The following is a 26098-nucleotide window of genomic DNA, read 5'->3' as shown; positions in this document are numbered from 1 at the left end:
CCCTCCGGGACCTTCATTCATTTCCATTCAATAGGACTGACTCTCCCTAGTCGCAGTATTCTCACTGGTGTCCCCGCCCACATACATGATGGTGATAACCACCTACGGCCAGCGGCGTGGGTTCAAATGTCTCCAAGGAACTCAAGACTTTGGTCTATGGTATCCTAAAGATACAGATCCAATTCTTCATGCATATATAGATGTAATTGGGCTAGAAATGTTGATGACTGAAAAAGCACTAGTGGAGGTACATTTTATATGGGATCACGATTAGTATCTTGGTTCAATAAGAAACAAAGTTCAATTGCCTTATCTATACCTGAAGTAGAATATGTGGTTGTTGCATCTTACTGGACACGACTTCTTTGGATGATGAAAACATTACAAGGTATTCAAATTACATGTTCTCCACCCCATCTCCATCCGATGTGACAATACAAGTGCGATTAGTATCTCAAAAAATCCTATTATGCACTCCAAGACCAAGCACATACCCATTAAGTACCACTTTCTACGAGAACAAGTGCTTGAACAAAAGGTTAAATTAGAGTATGTTCCCTCCAAAGATTAGTTTGCTTATATATTTACCAAACCCCTTCCCAGAGAAACATTTGAATATCTCAGACAAAAGTTGGGAGTTGTTTCTGCCTCATATTGTTGTTAAAACCAATTTGTTCAGATTCAGAGGATTGTTTTCTATATGTGGATTTCATGAAGAAAAGTCGCGTATATACGTGAGTTTCTGTGCCGACTATAGCGTATGTGTTTTTCTGATAGAAAAACAATGGGTCAGACTCAAAATCAGTTTCTGACATGGCTATTCACTTTGATGTTGATCGATACAGTCTATTGATATGCTTTTCTCATTAACGTTTATTTGATTGATGAAGATGCCTTGATGAATTAATTGTTGACAATGAAAATGTAGCACAAGTTCACGAGGAGCATTAGCCTTCAAAATATTATGCATTGTTGGCATCATGGTTGTTGAATTCAACCATAGTCAAAGTTATTAATGTCATTTAATGAAAAGGTCATGTAAATACCTATGGTGTAATAATATGTCTCTTTCTGTCTTAGTCTATTATGAATGAGTCGTTTTGGACATATGATGTAATTTGTATCCCCACTATGAATGATAAGGAGGATGTAATAATTGAAATTTTCAATCATGTATGAACATTTGATGTATCCCCACTTTCTTGGGTGATTGACGTGTGTATGATTCATTGGTGATAGGAAGGTCATACTCACATAGTTGAGTTATATAGTCATGTTATTCTTTTGTAAAATATTTTTGCAGATTCTACATGTGCTTAGGGTGAGCATGGACAATATAGCACATCTTAGCATCTACTAAGGGGGAGAATATCTTGGTCCACCCTTTTCCCTTGATGCCAAAGGAGGAGAGTATCTTGGTGTTGCTTGATATATCTAACAGGTTCTACAGCTTGAAGTGATCAATACCAATATGGTTTCCATAAAGTCCAAAGGGGGAGACTGTTGGCATTACGGTACATGTGTTGTCCTTGATGGAAACCCACATACAGGTTAGTTCAGAAATGATAAAGTGATATATGATGGCAGCTCACATGGTAACATGTTATTCGTAGGTAACAGAGTAATGGCACAGAAGAACAGGATGATGGTACAAAGGATTACACATCAGAATCAAGAAATTGAGGAAAGAGAATGTTTTAAGTTGAAAATGCTAGTTAAATTAGTCCAAGTTGTGTATACATGCAGACACACAGAATAAAAGGTGCGTATACATATGCAGGGAGTTTCATTGAAGGAAAAGCATGTATGGGATGGCAAATTAAGGTTAAATAATACCAAGGGTCCATACCATGGTATTAGCCCACAATACTGAGTGGAATAACGGTTACTTGATCCTGTCTAATAATACTATAGGTTCCAAGTGTTGTTTTGGTGCATGGTATTCACAAAGGCTCTAGTATATAAGGGGGAGAAGATCAAAGGGCCAAGCATGAAGGTAAAAGGGTTTTTCATGAATACTTCTATCTGAAGTATATTTTTTGTTGTAAGGGTTTTGGTTATGATATAGATCTGAAACATCTTGTCCACCCTTGGATACAATGTTGGATCAGGATCATGAGACTTGAAATGACTTATCATTGTATGCTCTGATAATGGATAGGATAGATCTGAGTGCTAACACATGTTTTATTCTTTATATGCTATGATCTAGGTATATTTGAAGTCTTGAAAAGTTGTGAAGTTACAAGTCATTATTTGTAGATCTATATGCAACTTCGCCTCGGTGAAGGTGCGTATTTCGACACTTCCAAGTACTGTATGCAAAGGAAGGGCTTGTTGTTCAGAAATGAATGATCGATATGATTAGTGCTGCTATTCTACTGCTATTTGTCAATGATGTCTTCATTAGATCTAAAGTAAAACTGATTGTATAAGGAGATTGAGTCTAGCTGACTGATTGATTGAGTAAGAAGGGTGATCTTTGTTGCTATATGTTAATAACTCTACAATATGATAGTAGATCTTCAGAATCTCTTTGGGTAGTACGGTTTTTGATTTAGAAGTTTTATGATTTAGTATATTTAGAGGTATACACAGGTTGGGTTACAAAAAGTAACTTATACACACAAATTGTCCTCGTTGAAGTAGTGTATAGATTTTGACATATGATTTTTGAGGTTACAGCTGGTTCTGGTTGTTGATGCATTGTTCTAGTTTCAACTCTGTGTTTCGGTAATAGTGACCTATTGTGTTTTGCATCAGAGTTGATGGGTTTCAGTGATTGATTGATGCAGTTTTTTTTCATGGTTATATTGTAGTGGTGATTGATTTTGAGCTTCAATGTTACTGATGGGTCCAGTATGAAATTTGATGAAACGTGGCCTATATATTGTGTGGATTTGTACCAGGAGTATCCAGTCTAGAAATTTGTGAAATGTGGTCCCTAGAGAAAGAGTGAAGGTGGTAGCCTTCTGTAGGCCGGCGCCTGTGTACTGGAAAACATATCAGCCAGTACAAGAGCTAGGGGGTTGAAGCTCCCTTCCAGTAGAAGCTGGAAAACGGGTGAAGGTTGTAGCCTTTAGCAGGAAGATGCCTGCGTATTGGAAAAATTCTGCACTAGTACAAAACTTATAAATAATTTTTATAATAAGAAGATTGAAGACCGAGATGACAACATCGGTGGCTTTTCCCACATTGGGTTTCCACCTGAAAAATCTTGGTGTTCATGTGTGCTGTTGTTGTGGCCCGCAACACCCCCCCTGTTCATTTAAGTGTTGTCTAAAATACTAAATGAATGGAGAACCTTAGTTAAATTTTAAAGAAAAAAGCAAGAGTTTCCTTTCTTCAAAATAAGGTTACCATCGTAAGCTTAGAAAAGTCTTTTGAAAATTTGTAACCTAAGTCTACGATAAGGGAAATATCTTTAAAACCGCGTTGCAAAAAAGATAGGAAATGCCTCCATTTCTCTATAATATCAGTATGCGCAAGACCCTCGTGTTAAGCATAACATCGCATCGCAATAAAGTAATACTCACAAGGAAAAAACTTCAAGATTTACCGATCTGCGATAACACCGATCGCAAGATCGCATATCGCAAAAATGAGCTGGCAAGATTTGGCAAACGTCAAACTTCTGTGACCTGCGATGTTGCGATCGCTGCGATATTATATTCTCGCGATCTGTGATGGTGCGATTTGCGATGGCGTGATCTGCGATGTTACGTAAGCAAATCATAAATCACTTCATCACGAATCCTTCGGGCACGCCATTCAAAGAAAAGCCACTTACCATAATCTGACTCGAGATCATGCGCTTTTAATGATAGTAAATGAATTAGTTGTCAGTTGTTAAATGAAGTAAAGGCGCGTGCCTTTGTAAAGAATTACTTCACGTAAGGTGGCATATTTGATATATCTGTTGCATTTAAAACTCTCCCATCACCTTTCTTGATCAGTCATTTCCATTTCACTCGTAATCTGCAGGAACGAAGAGCTAAGACGATTCAAAGCCAAACGCAGGAAGAAATGGGAAAGAAAAATAAAGCTCAAGGCTCTGAGGCGAAGGAAAAGACGAAGGAGATGGCGCCTTTGTATACAGACACAGCCTGTAACAGAGACGCAGGGATATCGACATGGGAAAGCATGTACAGGCTGCTTGAAGAAGAAAATCCTAGAATAATGAATGTTGCTGCTGTCGCGGGCTCACAACGCTCTTCCGAGGCGTCCTTAGAGGAGCTAGCATGTTCATTTCTTCACCGGATAGCAGCAAGGCCCAAAATTCTACCATATATTGATATGATCAAGTGGATACTTGACAATGTAGAGATGAACAACAGACAATTCAAGGTTCAACGACATGGGCTCATCGGATCATTCGCTGCGCAAGATTTAAAGCTTATGTATCATCTTCCTGAACCGCATGCGACTTACAATGCACAATTCGTTAACAAATTTGTGGCAGAGAACCCAAACCTAGCAGATACCACCAAAGATTGGTCCAGAAAAGAGGAGCCGCTCAAAAAAGACAAAAACGATATGTACATCACTGGTTCCCTCACCTCTCCGTATTGTTTTGCTGCGGCCATGCTTTGTAGATTATTTGGGATGCCGGATATCAATAAGTTTTCTTCTGAATGGCTACCATTAATAGATGCTGCCACAAATGCCGATATTATGGATTGGGCCAAGATCTTTTCTGATAATCTATACACGATTGTTATCAATTACCGGTCTAAAAGATCCTTGTCTCAAAGGATCTATCCTCCTTTTTATCTGTCCACATATGTTATGGATTCTATTTGTTATGTGTCTAAATTTCCCACTATGGGTTGGAAATGGACTACCCAGGACCCATTACCTATCCATGTTTATCATAAGGTGTTATGGGATTCTCAGTTCGTCCCACACTTCTACCAGATTTGCCACGGGCTTATCTTACCCTTGTATAGAATGATGTATGATGAAGACCCCCCGAGGTGCTCACCCGAGGCACAGATAGACATCATCCCCATCGCAAGATGGTTCGGGGAAGAATGGTTCACCTATATTAGAGTGTTTGGAAGCACTGTACCTCCACATGTCCTACCTCTATATATCCCCGATAAACTTTTGGCTCGGGAAATTGCTTATCAAACCTGTTCAGAAGGCGGCCTGACCAAAGACCTAAAGGAAAAAAAGAAGGCCATATGACCTCAGTTTCCTGTAGCTTGTGGGGCCTTCTCATTGTTCGATGTAGGACACGCTTTCACCGAAGTGGAGAATGTGACGTTTCTACAATTATTTAAATTCCCAGCAAGGCCATTTGACCCAAATGATGTTGCCCAAGATTTCACAACGAACGTTAAAATAAAAGTATTCGTTGGAAAGAAAGATTTGTTTGATGATTTGTTTCAGAGTAGAAGCTCACTCCAGGAAATTTTGCGGGAAGCTCGGTCGAAGTTGTCTCCAGATGACCTCCAAAGATTCATGTTATACAGGGAAAGAAGGCTGGCCAGTGTTCCTCCAGAGAAGCTGCGACTGCTTGCCAGAGAACCAACTCCAAGCGTTAGCCTCAGTGGAAACTCTAGCACTTCCAGATCTAAATCTAACACTGCGCAAGGAGTGCCTGAACATTCTAAAGGGTCTGGAAGCGACCAAGGAAAAAACGAAGAAACAGGTAAAGGTACAGCTCAGTCAAGTGCAATGTTGCAACAGCAAGTTATCGCCTCCCTGCCAAGAGATGTCCCCCCTCCTGTCATCGAAGCGCCACTCGTCACAACATAACTGGACAAAGAATGGGAAACCTTCAATGAGCTGATCAATCTTTAAGGGAAATCCCCAAGAACACCTGTGAACAATACACAGGTAGCGCAAGAAGTGGTTTCGACCATAGTCAGCAGTGTCACAGAAACGGAGCACATTCCTATCGCTCCACCTTCTGAGCTTCTACTTAATGTAGAAGAAATTCCCCCACTGGATGTATTGTATAGTCCCCAACATAAAGTAGTTGTAAGGAGACAGAGGAAGAAAAGAAAACTAGAAAATACACTATCACAAGATGCTGAACATTTGGACGTCTTATGGAAAGACTCCAACAATAACCCAACTGAAAATCTCACTAAGTTGTCTCAGATCGCAGGAGCATATGCTTCTGCAACTATTGACAAGGCATCGAAAGTTCAGCAACTGTTGAAAGAACAAGAAGATCAAATACAGCTACTACAACGACAGTTGCAACAAGCCAATGCTAATATTGAAGCTTCGAAATAGCTCGAGAAGCTGCAGGAAGACTTTCAGCAGATGCAGATAGGCTATCAAAGAAGTCTAGACGAGAAAGGAAAACAATTGCAAATTTTACAGGAAATGCATAAAGATGAGCCTAAGCTGGCGGAATTTATTTCAGAATCTATTGGCTTAAATGAGCAACTACTGCAGCAACAGGAAGAGTTGGGACGTAAAATATCACAGTGGAGTCACTATTGCGAGCTGAGCGATAAAATCACCAATCAAGTGGTAGACTTGCGGAGTGACTATGATCAAAGTGACAAACGAGTGACGGAATACTTAACTTGGCAGGATGAAGATGAAGGGAAAAGAGCAAGTGCACCTAGAATAAATGAGAATCATAAAGAATTGCTCTTTAATTAATGGGACGATCAAATCAGGCGGGTGGAACAAGCAGCAGAGACAGCGGCCACACAAACGAGCATTCTTATCGACTGTGTAAATGAGAATTTACACAGGGCCAATTTAATCGCAGAGACCACCCCGGGGTACCTACCAAATAAGCTACAACTGGAAGCAGAATGGAAGCAGAAGGCGCAGGTAAAGGGAAAAGCGATCCAGGCATTAAACAGGTTGAATTGGGAATGTTACTGGGCATACTTGGTCAAGCCACATAGTCAATGGATGACTGTGAAATGCATCACAAACGCGGCCGAAAAAGTAGTGCCAGCTCTCATAGATGTTGTTTTCGCAGCCAGCTCAGCGCAGAAGTCAGCCAGCCGACTCTCCTCAAGCCCATGATGAACACTTGCAGCTTTAAAGACCAAATTCAGAAGTAGCCTTATTTTAGAATGTTGTTTTTTCTTTTAAATTAGATTAGAAAAAGGACGGTCATTTGAAAACCGCATCCTAAATTTTGTAAAAACATTATTATTAGAATTAGGAAGTAGTATTTTAACCCTTCTCATGCATTTAGAGAAGGGTCCAGAAATTTGTCAAAAACTTGTCCTCGGAACATGCACTTCTGCACCCTCAGAGGAGGTTTTGATGAATGGATGGATCAAGATTTATTAATGTTTGCATTTGATATCTGTTACTGATGTTTCACTTTTGTACTCTTAGTAGATGTTAGAACAAGTAGAGATAAATCGTTTTTGCTTAAGGCTTATGAGTAGGATTAGTCATAAATGGTACTTTTATCTCTTGACCATTTTTGCTTATATTCTTAAAGTGATACACAGTTTTCAGTTGTTTATATGTTACTGCATGAATGTATGAGTTATCATTTGGCACTTCTGTACGGTGGAGTCATTTATTTGTGTTTGATATATGAATAACTTATTATGCGATATGTTGTTCACAAATGTTTTGCTTAACTTTTTATGCAAAGTGGTTTATCTTAATTGATTTCTATTCTTATGATAGCTGAATGATCTTTATTACCAGTTATTGTTCGAAATCTCTTTAGATCGCATAATAGAAGAAATACACCCTGGGTTAGCGTAGATTAGATGTGTTGTTCCTCATTAGATTACAATAGCATAGAGTTAGTTTAAAAGTTTGAATTCAATTAGCTTTAAGTATTCTTAGATCAGCAACATCCAACTCTGCACACACACACATACACCCTTAGATTGGGAAACTGGTCCCATTATCCCCAGTCGGACCCGCTATAACAAACGGATAAGGAGCTGCCAACCAAGGTCCGGACTGGGTGGGTATCCCCCTTGTTGTCGACCCGATTTTCAGGGCTTCAACAGCTGCTTATGTGTGTTGATTTACATTATTCTTATTGCATCTGTTTACTTCTTAACAAATGCATCACACTCTGATTTAAGTTCAACATACAATGAATTATATATTTTACAAGTTTATTATCTATACACTGGTTTCATTCATTATAGTCGCGGACATACCTGTTTCGTTTCTGTAAAATTGCATATACAGTGTGAGAAAAGAAAAATAATTATTGTGAAAGTTTAAATACTGATTCAACCCCCCCCCCCCCCCCCCCCTAAATATTTTTCCTAATAGGAAACACAAAAAGGAAGATGCCTTTATATCCATATACTCTCACACATTAGAGCATGCATTTCCAGTTTTATAGAAATATAACATAATTCTCCATTTATGGGTTCAAAGACATGTGGAGAAGTTGGTGCCTTTGAGCACTTACTTGTCTCACAACAAATGCCTCATCTATAAAAATATGAGTTTGAAATGGGAAAGTTTAGTTTATTTAGTCTACTACTTTGTTATACACTCTTAGCCACTATGGATGAAAAAATTATTTCTATAAAAGTTTGAGTAGATATGTGAGGTTGAAATGAGCAAATTCAGTGCCTTCGTTATGCTTTTTTGATAGATATAGAGTATAAATATTTGTTTACAACATGACAATCACTACATTTTGGTGGGAAATTTATAATTCTAATAGTAGTCTCGGGAGACGTATTAATCAGTCCAAATGCAACTGCGGCTTTCTCGCTATGGCAGTACATAGGTTGTAGTATTTTAAGGTTCCAATTCAAATATATGTTCTTTCACTATTTCTCCTAGTCCTATGTTGGTATGTTTTCTATAGACATGAAGATAACACTTCCACATTATGGCATTGGGAAACCATGCATGGAATATCCCACAATCATCACATTCCAGAAGAAGACACCCCATTGAGTACATACAATCGTACATACAAAGTTGAAAATCTTGTTATGAGAAAACTAAGAGGATGTGACAAAGGTAGCTTCATAGATACTTCATTCAAGTGCCTAAAAGCTAAAAAATGAAAGATTTGAAACCATATTGATTCAAGATTTCCAAATGAACTATGTATTAGACATGGTCTCTAACAAGGCTTAGCTCTACACTAATGAAGTATTGTGAATTTGACCTTAAATAAACACCACCATAAGACATTTTATGCAAGAAACCTTTGAACCGACATGAGCGAGAGCTAAAGCACACCCCAAAAAACTATTCATAGCACGAATAAAAGCAAAATAATTTCACACATATTGACATGCAGACAACCGACATATGTGCGAATGTGTTTGCAATGTTTTCAATAAACTTAGTATTGAGGATAATTTCAAAATTTTATCAGCATCTGGAACATCCTTGCATGTCATTCATTACAAAATTGAATTAAAATGACATAAATTCAAAATCCAACCTTAAATAAGTAGGGGCTCTAAGTATGAAATTTTGATCCCGACAGTTCACAATACACAATTCTCTTTGTCGAATAGGCTAACCCAATGAATCAAACAGGGAATTGAGAAAAAATCACAACAAGGAACTAAATACCCTATGAATCAAATAAGGAATTGAGGAAAAACACAATAGAGACTGAGAAAAAACAAATAGAAGTAGGGAAATGCAAAGAAAATAGTTTTATTGATATTACATTATGTGTAACAAACAGAAAGAGAGAAATGAGAAGAAAATATGATCATTGATATTTATGTGTAATTCATTCTATGTTAAGTTTACTTGTAATATTTAAAACAAAAATATATTAATAACAAAAATATTTTACTATCAGCCACAAGTAAAATATTTCAATGTCCATATTAAATAACATAATTTTATATATACTTTATATAAAGAAAAACAAATTAATTTAAATCAACAAATTTTCTTATAATTTCACTTTCCATAACTAGAGAGATTTGATTTTTATTTTATTTCTAATATGAAGTTAATACATAAGATTTCAAAAATATCAATAACAAAGAAAAATTTAAGGTAGGTTATAAATACAATATTTCAATTAGGTTGAGTAAGTGATTTTAATATGAAACATATATAAAGAGAGAAAGATTGAAAGAATTGTTATTCCATTAATAACTCATTTCTAATTCAATATATGAGGAATATTTGTAATTTTTTCCATGCTTAATATGGATTTGATATGACCCGGATGCAGGTGTAAGCACAGGAGCGAGTGCCAATCCACATGGCCAGCATGTGATGACACGAGCCAGCCAGCGGGAGAATACCAGGGACGCCGCCGCAGCAATAAATGTGCAGGCCCCCGCTCAGACCTCTTAATGAAATTAAAGACGGATAGATGGGAGGGCAGGGCGCATTCATGGCGCTCAAGATTCAATGGAATATTAAGGGATTTATGTTGGTTGAAGGTATGGAATCACACCATTCGAGCCTGGACATTCTCTGCCTTCTGGCAGACGCTGAGAACTCTGAATTCTCTGCTTTTCAAGAAAGGAGCTTCAAAGCACCATTTTCAGGTGACGAGAAGAGAAGCCATGACTTGGCAGCTCTGTTTCACTCAGCCAGCTCCATTGTCACCATGGCTAAGCCAAGAGAAAGACAGTCGTGCAGACGCGGAAGTGGTCGTGGGAGCTCCTCCCGCCCTCCAGCAGCGGATGCCCACCACCATTGTTGCTGCTGCTACTGTTATAGACGGGCTGGAACTCCCCACCTGCAGGCATCACAATTCTTGGACACGGGCAACCCAGCTGAAGGACCACCAGCGCTTCCAGCGTTTGGCACCACAGTGTTTAACTTGGGGCACCTCAGTGCACATATTTCAGTCCTCTTCGTTAGGGACTCAGAGGAGGATGATGAGGGTTCAAACAGAAGAGAATCGCCCTCCGATGACCAATCGGGAAGGGCTGAGGATAATACAAAGGGAGCACCAGAGAAAGCACCCGCCCAGCCTCAGACGCAGGAGGCGTCGACGTCCAGGGCGGGAGAAGAACGAGCAGGCCTCCCGAAAGAATATGGTTGGGTCCCGATCATTGAGGAGGAACCAGAGGAGGAACCGGAGGCGTAGCAGACATTGGCTCCGTCATCCATCTTTTTGCCCAGGTCCAGTTCTAAAGTCTTCTGTCTCGGTCGTTTTCTATGTTTAGGATAAATCAAAATGTATCTGAGTGGGTCTTTAGTTCGTCTGCAGGTCTTTTTGTAACTTCGTTTCAGTTCGTAAGTCTTTTCTGGGCGATTTCACATGTCCACGGTCGCCCCTGCGAGGGTGGTTTTTTGTGTCGCAGCCCCTGTGTGGGCAAGGTTAATGTAAAAAAGGAAATCTTGATGAGTTTTGAGGCAGCTTGAACACCTCTCTCTGCTAAAGCCAGCTGCCAACCCATAGTGCTACAGATGGCCATGGGGAACCTGTTTCACTGCTTGTAATGATCTTTTGTACATAATATAATTACTTAGCATAGTTTTACTGAGAAAAAAAAAATATGGATTTGATATGTAATATTTTCGAAAATGTTAATAATAAAAATAATTAAATGTATGCATGCAAGAGAAAAATATGAAGGGGAATGTTTTAACATTTTAATGTGGAGAAAATTAATTATAAATCAAATATTTCAATATCAACTGTGTATATATTATACCAGCCTAGATCTATCTTATCTCAGGATCTACCAAGCCCCTAGATTGATTAAATCTCTTTTCACTATAAAAGATGTTTTCATCTCAAGAGATTTGATCCCTTTTAGGGCTTGGTAGATCCGAAGTTAAGATAGATCTAAGTTGGTTAAATACATCTCAAATACATCTTGTTATATAAAGTAAGAATAAATATTAAATAATAATGATTTAAATATATATTTAGATATATAAAAATATCACTATAAAATTGATATCAATTCAATTATAAAAAGATATGTATATATTTTAAGTAATTTTATTTTTTCATGATTTTTATTAACTTACATTAAAATTACATAGTTATAATTATTATTCTTTTGTAAGCTTGGCAAGATTACATCTTCAACATATAGAATATATCACCTGAAGCGGGGAATTGAACACATGACTTCACATCAAGGAGTGCCTTAACAGAGCACCTCCTCACAACCTATCCAAGACCCCGTGGACTACATTGTTATAATTATTATATAAAACATTTTGTGTATATTTATTTTATTTTAATATTTTAATAGATTTAGAATTAAGATAATTTTAGTATTTTTATTTAAGTTATAATAAATTGATTAAGATTATAATAGGTATACATTCATTTAGTAGATAATGTTTCATCAAATTTTTATTTTAAATAGAAAGCTATAAGATATACTTAGATGACTTATAAAAACACCTTTCCTCTAAAAACACCTTTAAATTAAATATTTTAGACTTTTAAATTAAAGAATATTATGCAAGATAGGAGATGTTGGTGTCCTTAGCATAAAAAGCCCATTTGTATATAAATAGAAAGCCATAAGGTACACTTGACGCTTTTGCTTCGGGTCACCTATTTCTTATTGGGCAAGATTACATAATGGGTTTTAATAATGAATTCCCTATCTCAGAGGCGCTTATACAGAGTTTTCACAATATGGGTATATTCTATTCGAACCAGTCCATCTCTGCATGGAATGGTCAATATCCTATATGGTGCATGGCGGATGAGATGGGTTTGGATAACATGTTCGCTTGTGAGTGGGATCGGATTCGATCCAATTTGCGATGAGCGGGCATAAGAAGGGAGATTGGAGGTGACAGAATTACCTTGCGGGGTAAGATGAAGTCTGGATGTGTTGTTGTGGCGCATATATACAACACCCTATGTCTACAAGGATCACACATAAATGAGGTATGTGAATTTTACAAATTTTGGAAAACAAAAATCCCCATTAAAATCATTGTATTTGTATGGCTTGTATGGAAAAACAAGAACTTAACTTGGGAAAATCTACAGAAGAGAAATTGGCAAGGGCCAGGTATATGTGTCTTGTGCAGGGTAGTGGCGGAAAATAATGTACATATATTCCTCACTTGTCTAGTTTCTATGAAAATCTGGTGCCATATTGCGTAGTATATTGATTTCCCACTAAAACAATTCTCAGATATCCCGGAATGCTTAGGATGGTGGAGCAAACAAAATAGCGTATGGTAGACCATTCCATTAATTTATTTTTGGGAAATATGGAGATGGCGCAAAAGGATAATATTTGAAAATTTCATAGAGCATTCCTCACACGTCATGGATCATATCCATGAATGGTATCATTTTTCTATGAATAACAAAAAAGATACCATGGACACTAATATTAAAAATCCTGGTCCTCGGGATATATATCCGACTACTTTTTTTTATGAAGCAGCACAAAGGGATGTTTGTGGATGTGGTTTCTGGCTTGGGATATCGGAGGAGCGGGAATATTAGGTACATTGGAAAGCTGGCCGGGGTACAAAGATGAAGGATGAGACTATTGCTATATGGGTATTACTATATTTTGTTACATATTTAGACATCCCCAATATTCACATATTTGGCGACTCAATGACTATCATTGAACACATTTTGGGGAAAAGCAGTATCACACAACTTCATCTACAGGGATGGCTCAATTGTATTGGGACTTTATGGGGCTCTCTTAGTGGCTACTTGATTCAACACGTTGGAAGGGAATACAACCAAAATGTTGATAAGCTATCAAAGATGAGACTAATGGATACTATCGATGGGATGCATATAGAGTTAAGACTGGGCAGAAATACTTTGGATATGGGTTTTTTTCCCCTCCCTGGATAGGATATATATTTTATGTCTCACCTTATGTATATGATGGATATTATGGCTTGTATTATGTATTGGTATTTTTTGTATGTGTGGGTCCACTACTGTTATTGGATCACTGTATATACGGTTGGTGAAGTATATGTTTTGTTTTAACTATAGGAACAATGTTACTTTTCCAATACTATATTTCCTATTTGAAGATGATGAGATAGAGTTGAATGTCATATGCCATGTGGATAGATCTATATGGAGGAGATGCACAAATGTATTGGTTTATATATATTAATATAAATGTAATGTTTTTTTCTTACTGAAAAAATGTGCACTTTGACACACTTATAAAAGCACTTCTAAATTAAAAATTTTTTTTATGCAAAATAAGAAATGCTAGTTTTCTTAACATTAAAAACCCATTTGTAAATAGTTACGATTTTCTTTTAATAATAGACATCACAATATAAAACTCACTTTCATTACTATACATTTAAGCAATGATCACTTGGTTATCCAATAAAGTTAAGTAATTAACAATTAAATATAAATTACCTCAGCAAAATCCAAATCTATTTCGAAAAAAAATCGATATTTCTTAATCCAAATTCAACATATATATAGATAGATAGATAGATTAGGTAAGCAAATTAAGTTATTTTTGTGTGTGTATTTTAATAAGCAATACTATTATAGAAACACTTGGAAGCTTTTATTTTTGGAAAGGGCATCCACACGTACCCTCTTCAAGTACGATGCCTATGAGTCTATCATTTCAGAAAACGACTCTCAAATTTGTGAAAAGTTTTGTTGTATGTGACATCTTTTTTAAGGAAAAATCCTCATTTCTCATGGTGATTTTGTCCCAAAAATATCCTTACAAAAATTATATTTCCTCCACTGAATTTTAAAATATACTGAATAAACTTTAAAAGAAGATTAACGAAATCCATATGGATAAAGTCAGGTAAATAAACCTCATCGGTGGAAACATAATCATATTATGCATTCGATACAACACATGCATTTTTGCATACATCTAGCCTCTAGGACGAGCAGGCCTGTGAGAGGAGGAAGAGGGAAAAACATTGTGGCATTTCTCATTTATGTCCATAACGGCTCCCATAGCTCCATGGAATCACCATCGTCGAAATTATGGGTGTCTTCACTATGTAGCACTGATCCATTAAAAAAAAGTGAAGCAGAACCTTCATTAAGGATGGTTAAGAGATTAGCATGTTGCATACTCATGATATCCAGATCTCTTTGTGTAGAAGCCAGTTGGGATTGCAGCTCTGATACTTTATTCTGCAGAGAGTTGATTACTCCTGCACATCCATATACAGGGTCACGACATCTTTGGCTTGCTTCGTACACCAAGCTGCTTACTGCATCACCTCTCTGCTCGGCCGGTAGATCCTGTAACACCGTAACCGATTACCACATTGTAAACCTCATCACCCATGATTTGATTTCTATTAATCTGAATTCTTTAATATTCCATCTAGACATTACAAGTTTTTTTTTTTTTTTAGAATTTTCCAAAAAGCAAACGTGTAATATGTAACTTATCCAAAATTTTGGGTGGACAATCTATCATCATTACCCATTATAACGAATTAAAATAGTTAATAATGATGAGGAGTAAAGTATACAGCAGAAAAGATTGAACAAATTATATCTACTACACAATTTCTTGAAAATTTTCTTGACATGAGATCTGCATACACTTATTACAAGTTCTTTCCAAATACAAAATATATGTGCCTTATAATAGATTTGTCCATAACACAGTAAAGCAATTGCAGGAACCTGAAGTAGTTTGATGACATGGCCATTTCCGAAGACTCTGTGCACCAACAAGAATTTGCGGGGGTTATCCTGTGGGAAATAAGGTGCAAGCACGCACTTCTGTGAACATCTCTTTCTCTGGATCTTGCAGGCAGCGCAGGGCGATGTTGACCACGTTTCTGCCTTCGATTTAGAAGACATGTCGCTCATCTGCAAAACAAAAAATCCACACATTTCTTTTCCGTTAGCGGCCGAATTCTTGATATTGCTTTTTGCGAAAACCCCTCACTGTTATATTACGAAGGCTTCTGCTATTATTTCTCACCTTCCCCGGTGGCTGAATGATAGGGTACAGAGAAAAGAGAAGAAATAATTGGCAACAAACTCCGAGGGACATAGCATTTATGGGAAGAATAGCGTTTGTTGGGCGTGGCCGGAGAAATCACGTGAAGCACGATCGATCCGTTGTTGCTGAGGAGGAAGCTGCGTCCACTCGTCTTTATTTTGGGCGGCCCACACGTTTTGGTCGTCGTGGGCCATCATTATTTCACTCATTAATGCAGACCATAGCGAATTAAGTATCCTCCAAAAGCAACTTTTAATGGTCAGCATTAGTCACTATTGGAAATATTATTATTACTGGATTTTGCCGATGGTTTTTATATCGATGGGGTTATTGGTTATGTATTTTACAAGTGGGAAAATTTATTGTAATTCAATTGTCAAATCAGCAGTGAAACAATTCTCTGAAGAACCGTATTTTAATAGTCACTTTTTTTTTTTACTCTTTTTTATTTTATTTATTGAATTTCTTTTTTATTTCAATAAAAATAGATTTTAGAGAAATTAACTAAATTGTAATTTTAACTTGTTTATTTTCTAAATTGCTAAATATATAATTTGAAATAAATAAAAACATTATAATGTTAGATTTAAGACTTTTGTGATCCATAATGAAGATAAATGTCTTTAAGATTAATCACATTTAAAATGTAATTAATCTGAAAGACATTTATCTTCAATACATTATAATTTTGTTAATAATAATTTTACATCATTTCAAAGAAAAATCACTAAGATTACTGAAATTGTATATATAGGACATTAAACTCGTAAACTCATTAATAAATTTAAAAATTTGATTTTGCCATAAAATTATATTTATGATAATGTATGGTAGGTGATTTTTAGGAGGGTATTTTTTAAAATTAAATTAGAAATAGATAAAAAAGATAAGTGAAATGAGTACATCTTATTTTATATTAAATGTATTAAAATAATTCATTTTTTATTTATATTTTTGAGTTGATTTACACTTTAAGTTGAATGATTAACCAAAACATATAATTTTGCCTTTAAATGAAATGTGTTTCCCTATTCACATTTTTTTTAATAATTTCAAATACCCTTTCACATTCTTATCAAAATCCTTTTATCATTTCATGGTAGCATTGGTTCCATATTGGTGTGTTACTTGTATTTAGCTTTGGACATAATTCACTACCAAGGTAATGTTGCATTGCTAAACAACTTAAGTTGATGATGATGAATCCTTTTATCATTTCATGGTAGCATTGGTTCCATATTGGTGTGTTACTTGTATTTAGCTTTGGACATAATTCACTACCAAGGTAATGTTGCATTGCTAAACAACTTAAGTTGATGATGATGCCTTAGTGGTGTGACAGTGTGTTAGGCTAAGAGGGTTATCATCTTATTAGTTGACCCCTCTATAGGGCACTAATTCACTATCTTACATGCTTCTGCCACTTACAATTCAGGGAATGTTCCCAAAAAGTTTTCATGCTAAGTTTTTCCAGATATACACGTCATTACTAAGGGACATCCTTGTAAGTTTCTTTTCCTCTACCTAAGTTAATATGCTTATGTTTAGTAAGCATTCTCACTTGGGCTAATGTTACAAAAGAAGTCAAATTACCTATGGAAAAAAATGATAATAACCAAACAAATCTTTGTGTGATGCCCCAAACACCTTGCATTAACAAACATTGACTTGCCTAAAAAGAAAAATAACATTGCTGGTCAATGCAAAGCAAAAACATGATTTTAATACATTACCTGTGTTGAACATAAAACCATCTCTAATTCCCCTAATTACCTTGTGAAAAGCATACATATGGAATGTAATGCTTAGAACGATATACACTCAATAAAGGCTCAAGCTTTAGATGAATAACAAAAACTTTAGATACAAGTTGCAATCAAAACTCAATTATTTATGTAGTGTGAAGATTTGACTTAAAGATTTTTTTTTTTTTTTTTTAATTATTATTATTATTTTATATAAAAATAAAATTTCAAATCATTATAAATAAAAGTGAAAATATAATATAATTTGCATCGCAGTTAAAATACATACATTTTCGTAATTAATTCAAGGAAAGAGACAACGAGAAAAGGGCATAGAGTCATGATCCCGTGGTCTGTGTTCCTCAAGTGTGTACAATGTCCACAAAATTGCGGCGCATCCCGTCCCGGCCGCTATGGAATTGGCCCCGCACAATGAATAATTGATTGTACGTACGTAGAAAATGAAAGGAAAACAGCCATTGAAACCTGTATGGCTCTTCACTTCGATAAAGGTCTCTATAACTTGACTTTGAACTTTCGCGTCGTTGTGTTCACATATCCAGACTTGACTTTGAACTTGCGCGCCGTTGTGTTCACATATTCATTTAATTTTGTTTATTTTTTGGGGGGCAATTTCGAACAATGGTCAAATGCGCTCCTTTTTTAATTTAAAATAGCTTTGGTTTTTATTACAATTATTGCCACCAGTATCATTGGAAACGAATTGCTATGGGCCATAACTAATTTGTCGGTAAACAATTATGAATATAAAAATGATTTTGAAAAATAATAGTATAAAAAATATATATTATATTTTATAATTTATTTTAGAAGATAATAGTATTGGTTGGAGTAGTTTTCATTCTTATAGTGGTTTTAGAAAAAGTTATTTATAGTATTAAATTTATTTATATTATATTTAGGTATTTGGAAAAGTTTAAAGTGTGTAGTTGAAAAATATAGGAGATTTATGGAATTTGCTCATATGTTTGGTAGATTTTTTTTGGTTGATAAAATGAATAATAAATGGAGTTAAAAAGCTTGTGAGGACAATTTTGATTAGTTATTTTTGTAGGTGAAAGCTTTTAATAATGACGATGAAGATCATAGAGTGGATCAATTTTTCTTACGAAATGGTTGTTGAAGTGTTATTAGAGAAACTCTCTTATGGATAGGGGAGTCCTCTTATTGATTTGATTGATACTTATGATAGATTATAAATAAATCTTTATGGCCCTTCACATTAGATCTAAATTGTTCATTCAATCTACAACCATGAGGAAATGAGTGTATGCATTACCTTATTCTGGTGTTTGTTCTCACATCATGCTCACTGATGCAGCTCCAAAACTCCACTCCTTTCCAACAATCAGTTACTTGCACACAAATGAAAAAACATATGTCCCTCAAACTCCTTTAGAATAAAATGAATATATATGACACCTATATCTAATCTACATTGCATAAGAAAAAGTAGATATACTAATGCATAATAGAAAAGTCAAAAGATCACACACATTGGAGGGGAAATTTCTTGGATCTATATTAATAATGTAATAAATTATAAAAATATAATGCTACCTATCTAGATTGGATCATTATATTATTTGTTAGCTACCTCAATGTTTTCAAAGTAAAAGAATTAAAGGAATTAACTCACAAGTGCAATTTTAATGGCAAGACTTAGTTTAGAAAATTAGGGTATTGTTATAGACATTTTTGTGCCTTACAGCATGAAGCATGAAATGTCCATAATCTAAGGGATCCAAAGTCCCTAAACATGTTGTTCCTACCCCTAGAGGAACAAGGTCAGCAAACCACAGCACTAAATAGCAGTTCTCCACCTGAAAACACTCAAAAACAAGCTAATTCTGGATCATGTCAACTGCTCCACTGAGCATCTGCGCTGAATGTCAACTGCTCCACTGTCTACCTGCGTTGAATGTCAACTGCAAAGAAGGCTACCTGCGCTGGGCGAGTTGGGACATGTGGCACAGTCATTCCTCAAGGTGTCAATGCCCAGGAAGCTTCCAAAATGACACTTGGATCAAGGAATTCGACTGGTGATGAGTAAGAGGGTCTAGGTCTCCAAGTGGAAGCAAGAACCTCCAAGTGGACTCAAGAACTGAAGTAAAACTGAAGTGGGAGAGGACACTAGTCAGCTTCATGCCAGCTTCAAGCTGACTCATCCTTTCTCCAAAACTCCTATATATAGAGCTCTCTCATGAGGTCTAGGGAGGCTGGAATCTTGTGAAAGTAAGGAAGTGCTGTTGGTTTGAGTTTAGAACTATTGGGTGATTTGCTTTGAAGGAGGTGAAGAGGAGATTTCTTTCTGCTGGGAGGTGATGCTGGATTGGGCCTTTTATGGTTGTATCACTTCCTGAATTTTACTTCTTCCATTAATAAAGCATTTGAGGTTCTTCTATATGCATGTGTCTCAATGGTGTATTGTTATGCTTGTGTATTCGATTTATTCTAATCCTTGGATCAATTATGAATGTATGCTTCTTGTAGTTTCCCTCTCTTGCCATTTTGTAGGATCTTGGTGTAGCTGGGCCAGTGAAAGAGCAAGGAGCTGGGAGCAAGCAGCAAGGAGAGAAGATTGGATCAACCATTAGCGAAAGACATCGGTTAGTGGATCTCTTTCTCCCCTATTTTACTTTCATAAAGAAGAAATCTTAGATAGCTTTGCTTCGATTGTTGCTGAGGTACTATCACCCTTAGAGTGGGATAGGGTCATTCCGTATTGGATACTTTTCCCAACAACAAATTGGCGACTCCACTGGGGATCGTATCTTGTTGGTTGTTTGTGTTTTTGCTATTCATTCCATAAACAAAGGGAGTACCGAATCGAACTGCATTTGGATCTTTCAAATGCAAAGTAGAGGGCAGCTACTCTAGCTCAGTTTCTGGGCATGTTTATGATTTGAAGAGCTAATCCACAAGGACTCTGAATAGCTCTTAGTGATAGCTTTTCATCCTCCTAATTACCCTTTAGTGTGTACTTGATTGATAGCTTCTGATTTGGCCAAAAATTGTGAATTTTTGAGCAATCTGTGACCCGGAAACTGAGAAAAACGAAAGTTTATCTCTTCATTGCAGGCACTGTGAAGGCAGTCTGCATTTCATCGCAGGTCCCGAAGGGGCTACCTGCGCTGAAGGTCAAACTGCCAGTGTACTACCTGCGCTGAACCAGTTTTGCCTAGTGCTACTGGGGTTCCCTCCTGTTTGTTGCCCTGTTTTCATCGCTGTTTTTGCAGCCTGTTATCAGTCAATGTGCCTATCTGAAACCAACTTTCCTTGCCACTATTCTGCCTCGGTTGTATAAAGAAGTTGTGTTTGTTCTTTGTGTATTTCTTATATCATTTACAGTTTCCCATAACGAAAGTGAACTAGTCTTGCTGTGGCCTCTTAGATCTAGACCTGTGATAGGTGTCGTTTTGATCTTAAGAGTTAGTTTGTTTGCTGTTCATAGCTGATTGAGCTTTTGCTTTCGTCATATGGTTTGAATTTATGTATTTCTAGTGTCAAAACAAGTAAATCTTAAGGTGTCTTTTGATTTTGGGCAAAAGCTTGTTTGCTTTCACTTGAAATTGAATTCAAAGTTATACAATAGCTTTCTTTTTGTATTACATCAACATTAAGAAAGAGAAAAGAAATACTTGCATTGTGCATGTGCATTTTGACAGCTTGCATGTTGATTTAGGGAAAAGTGCATTAGTGTGTGCTCTATGATCTATGTGAAAAGATGATGTCTTTCTTTTCCCTCAGTAGTTAAGATTTTCAAAGTTGAAAGATTGAAAAGCTTGCTTATCATCTTAGACTGCATTTAGGAAGTTGTATTATACATCTCGTGGTGATCCATAAAGGCAAACTGCTAAACAAGATCAACCTTAAAATAAATTGAATTTACATAACAACGCATTGAAACATAACGCAAACACATAGAGGTCTAAGCTAGAGACGTGTTCCGGCGTCGTTAAACGTGATATCTTAGCGTTGAGTGGTTGGGTGATTCCTCCACGGTGAATCGATAAGTATCAATACGGACTTGTGCTCCCACGTACCGTCGTGTATATATTGGGAGACCCCTATAGGAACAAAGCCTTTATCCATAGGAAGCCGTGTCGGTCGCCCTACTGATCGCAATGCAGTGAACACAGCATTCACGAAGATCGACCACTCGTACCGTAAAACGTATTCTGTGGTTTTGCGAAAAGTTTGGCACACCCTCTGCCTAGATCTCCAGAGCAGTTTCTTTTGGCCTTTTTCAAACTCTATAACTGAAAAAGTCCATCCGAGCATTTGTCACTTCAGGCTCGTTAAAACATCGAAGGAGACTAGAGTCATCTTTAGCTTTTTCTCGACTCTTAAAAAGTGAAAAAGCAAGTTGTGTCTAAAGCGTCGTTATAAAATTTATTTTAAACGGAACATAATCACCTCCTATTCCTGCGTTGATCTGTAAGTTGAGAACATGGAACGCCCCAACCAAGGAATTCCACATGATGGAAATCCTAGTCCTTTCTCCTCTTGGGGAGAAGTTGGTGCGCCCCACATGGCCACATTGTCGCTTCCAGGACTGACAATTGGCCTGCCAATTTGGCTATTCTCAACCAATGTAGTTCAGAACACCATGGTTCCTGAACAGTCGAGTCAACAGTTAGATCAGTCTAGAGCTTCCCACCAGCCTTCTACTTCCTATAACTCTTCCTCCAATCCTTCATCTTCGCAAGGTAGAGCCGGCAAAAGCCAAGCTCCCATGGAGAAGAAGAAGAGAGAGAAGAAGAAGAAGGAGCCTAAGGCGACTGGGGGCAAGCAAAAGAGATCTGACGAAAATCCACACACAGCACAGACCGGGCCTAAATCGCCATGTGTCATATGTAGAGGAGACCACTTCCATAGAGATTGTCCCTGTATTCCCCGGATACTAAGGGACTGGTCCCCTCGTTTGCACAATTCGGGAGCATCAACCTCTGATAGTCATGTTGAATGCTTACCGTCAACCAGCGAAAGTGAAGGTTCAAGACAAAGAGGGGGAGCAAGATCCCCCTGCAGACTGTGTGAAGGCGATCACGCCATCCACCGTTGTCCCTTCTTAGACGAGGCGAAGAGAGTTTTGGAAGATCGCCCGGTTTCACCGTTGAGACTTCCTCCTGGATACAAAAAACTCGTGCCAAGTCCTTCGTTGGTTGAGAATACAGCTGGCTCGCTAAAGTGGTCAGCTGAAGCGTCAGTCATTGAAAATGAACCTACTGAATCCAGACCGGACGAAAGTCCAAAGGTCGAAATGGCAGTTGACCCGGTTCTTCCTTCAGAAGTTTCATCGTCAAATGACACCGTCACTGAAGATTCATCTTCAAATGACACCCTCACTGAAGAGAATAAGGATGACACCATCCAGATTCTTTTCATCAACATAGACTCTGATGAGCATCAGGGCAATGCGCCCATTCCTTTATCGCAGGAAGGAACATCGTCAGGGTCATATGCGGCCGTATATTCGGTCCCACCACCAAGCAACCTGGTTGTATCCTTTGATTGGAATCAACTAGGCAGACCCCTGTTGCCAGCCAGTATACCATTCAGAATCATAGTCCAAATCTACAGAATGGTAATGGCTGGAACTATCATTGATGAGGGGGCATATGTGAGTATCCTTTCCTCTGTTGCTTGGAAAGCACTGGGTTCCCCGACGCTTTTGCCTGAGATAAGAAATCTCTCGGGTTTCGATAAAGGAACCAGTCGACCATTAGGGATCCTCCCCAATGTGCCTGTTACATTGAAAGGGAAGACCGTTCAAATGAACGTGATGGTCGTTCAAGGACCCTTGGTTTATAACCTACTCCTTGGACGAGACTATATATATTGCATGGGAGCAATAGTCTCCTCACTCTTTAGAGTAATGTGTTTTCCACACGAGGGAAGAATGGTCGAGCTCGTAGACCAACTTTCATTTCCGGGATCACGCATCGCAAATAGTCACATACCAACCCTGAATGGTCTATTCAATCAAGAAATGTCTCCACCCCCAGTCCTCCTTCCCGATGAGTGCGAGTGATTCGGAAAGATGGGACTGGAACCCAGGGGGCATGCATCCTGGTCTGCTTTGGGCAGAGAAAACCTTGGGTATAAGATAGAATTTCCGCGAGAGAATATGACTAGTCCGTACCCCGTCCGTGGATGGAAGAGGGGTTGTTCTAGGATAGGATTCTTTTGTCAAGGTTACGTGTTTGACAAAAGTCATTCACCCTTGTCTATTTCGGTAGACAGTGCCGAGGAAATGTTTTGTTTGAAAGATTAACGAAACAATCTTTGGGTAACCAGAAAGAGGCAAGCCTCACCCTTTAAAACAAATGTTTTGATGGATAAGTAGGGGCAGCCTTGAAATTGTATTTTATACCTGGGGGCATGCAACCCTTTTGGAGTGCAAGCAAAGAGCGGTTATTTATCTGTTTTTTGGATTAGCCGTTTCTGAACTTGCATAAAGAAAGGGTGAGAGGGAGCATAGCTTTGGTAAGGCGCGAGCTCTATAAAAAATGGGATCTTACAGGGGACATTTCTTATCTTATGACTGGTATATTGAGCAGTTTTAGCATAAAGTTCATGCTCGTTAAAAAATAAACGCAAGATCCGAGCAGTTTTAACGCGGTCTTCATGCTCGTTAAAAAATAAATATAAGCAGTGAGCAATGTTTCCTCCAGAGTTTAAGTTCATTTTTAAATAAAAAATGAACCTATTCCGGTAAATAACCTCTGTGATCGTAAATTATCAGCCATAAAAAGCCTTGGTCGTGTTTGCACCTGCCACCTCCACCGTCATTTGGCCGATCGTTCACCTCCATATGATTGTTTACCCATTTTGAGGAACAGCTGCGAAGAGTGATTTCACTTAGCCATCCTTGTGACACTGCCGTGATTGGAAAATTCCAACCTGTACCTGGAATCTACTGCTATCCCTGTTTATCACTTGTTCCTCAAAAGACGAGTCTTCTTTGAGCTCTTTTCATCTGACTCGTAAAATATGAAAAGATTGCCGAGTTTTGGCCTTCCAGCTCGTTAAAGTGACCGGAAGAGCTATCCCTCCTCTAGATTTTAATCTTTTTGGACCTGAGGGATTATTGCACAAAAAGGTCGAGCGCTTGTTTTATTCGGCTCGTTAAAATTATCGAAAATTCATCCCTTCTGTATTGTTTTATACTTTTTCGGACTTAAGGGATTAGATGACGAAAAAGGAATTTTGGAGTTAACTTTCTGTACCTTTTCAGACTCTCTAAAAATGAAAAGGACCGAGTTTTCCTTGTCGTTAGACTCGTTAAAATGATTAAATAGCGACAAACTTGTCTTTAGACGAGAACGAGTTTCCCTATCGCTAGGCTCGTTAAAACATAGCGATGGGCTTGCCCGAAGGGCAGGTTATAGAACAAGCATATGTTATCCTCCTCAAGCTTGACAAAAATAAAGAGGTACTGGTCAGAAATGACTGGGGAAAAATTGGGAGAACCTCAAAGCTTTAATGGTAGGAAGTCGCTCTTGAACATGACACTTTTCCTCCGTATCACATCGGGTTGGGTTGTTTCATTCACCGGTCTCATCACCATGGTCTCGCCAAACCATCCACATTTGGGGTAATGCTACCGATCCATCGCATCAGTGTCGTTATATGTTCAAGAGATGTTGTTCAGAAAGAGTCAACCGTGTCCCATCCACTGCCATACATTATCCTTCATCCACCCATGACCGCCACCCTGAATCATATGTAACAGATTGTTTTCACCTCCACTAAAATCATTAGCTCCGTTCCGTGTCACTGATGTGGGATTCATTAAGGCCCTCCTTTGACGGATCGCTTCTTGTCGACTTCAGCTCATTATCCAAGAAGTTGATCTAGGAACAACCCCCTCAGTACTTTGAAGCTTGCATGCCTCAATGGCAAGTTTCTCACTTCCGGCGACAGGTATACATCAATGACCTTCGACCAGAAGATTTTGCGTGGTGTTCGACGCCAAGTCCTTTATTCACACCACGTGAATTGTACTGCAGTACCTTGAGGGTCATTATCATTATCGGTGATTCCTCTCGCGTTTGTTAACGGTTTACATCATTGACCGATAATCAAGCGATGTCTTTCCATGTTCGACTTCAGCGCAATTCTCACATGGATCGACTTGTACTTAGAGTGAAGATTGAACGAGTTTGAAGACCCCGGATCTAGTTTCATCCATCCGGGCTGCGATATATATTCAGGAAATATAAAGACATTTGACATGTACATCATTGCAGCAGATGATCATCCTACTACAAGGATGATAATTTCAGCAGAGAATTATCAGTCTACCATCAGACGATCGTCTGTTCTATGTACCAAAATGAATTTATAAAGCTGAGCATGGGAATGCCCGCCTCAGCTAGATCATGAAAGAAGAATGAAAAATAATGTATTGTATTGTATTTTATTACAGGTCACCTCTCAGCGATTGAATGAACTTCGGATCCTCCTGATAAAGCATTTCACTCG

The 26098-nt window shown here is 37.7% G+C and overlaps 1 protein-coding gene across 1 annotated transcript; it reads right to left on the bottom strand.

Moving 5' to 3' along the window:
* Positions 1 to 14517: 14517 nt before the first annotated feature.
* LOC149219352 (LOB domain-containing protein 1-like) lies at positions 14518 to 15949 on the bottom strand. The gene is made up of 3 exons (XM_089382576.1): positions 15819 to 15949; positions 15515 to 15703; positions 14518 to 15121 (listed from the first exon to the last, which is right to left on the bottom strand). Exons 1-3 carry the CDS (start codon positions 15888 to 15890, stop codon positions 14807 to 14809), a joined length of 576 nt encoding a protein of 191 aa, XP_089238702.1. The 5' UTR covers positions 15891 to 15949; the 3' UTR covers positions 14518 to 14806.
* Positions 15950 to 26098: the final 10149 nt, after the last annotated feature.

This window comes from Pinus tabuliformis, chromosome Q (genome assembly GCF_031772625.1).
Source record: "Pinus tabuliformis cultivar Carrire ecotype Pingquan chromosome Q, CPIR1, whole genome shotgun sequence".
Classification (NCBI taxonomy): domain Eukaryota; kingdom Viridiplantae; phylum Streptophyta; class Pinopsida; order Pinales; family Pinaceae; genus Pinus; species Pinus tabuliformis.
Note: the sequence above shows the minus strand (reverse complement) of the source record. Positions and strands in the feature narration are given on the sequence as shown.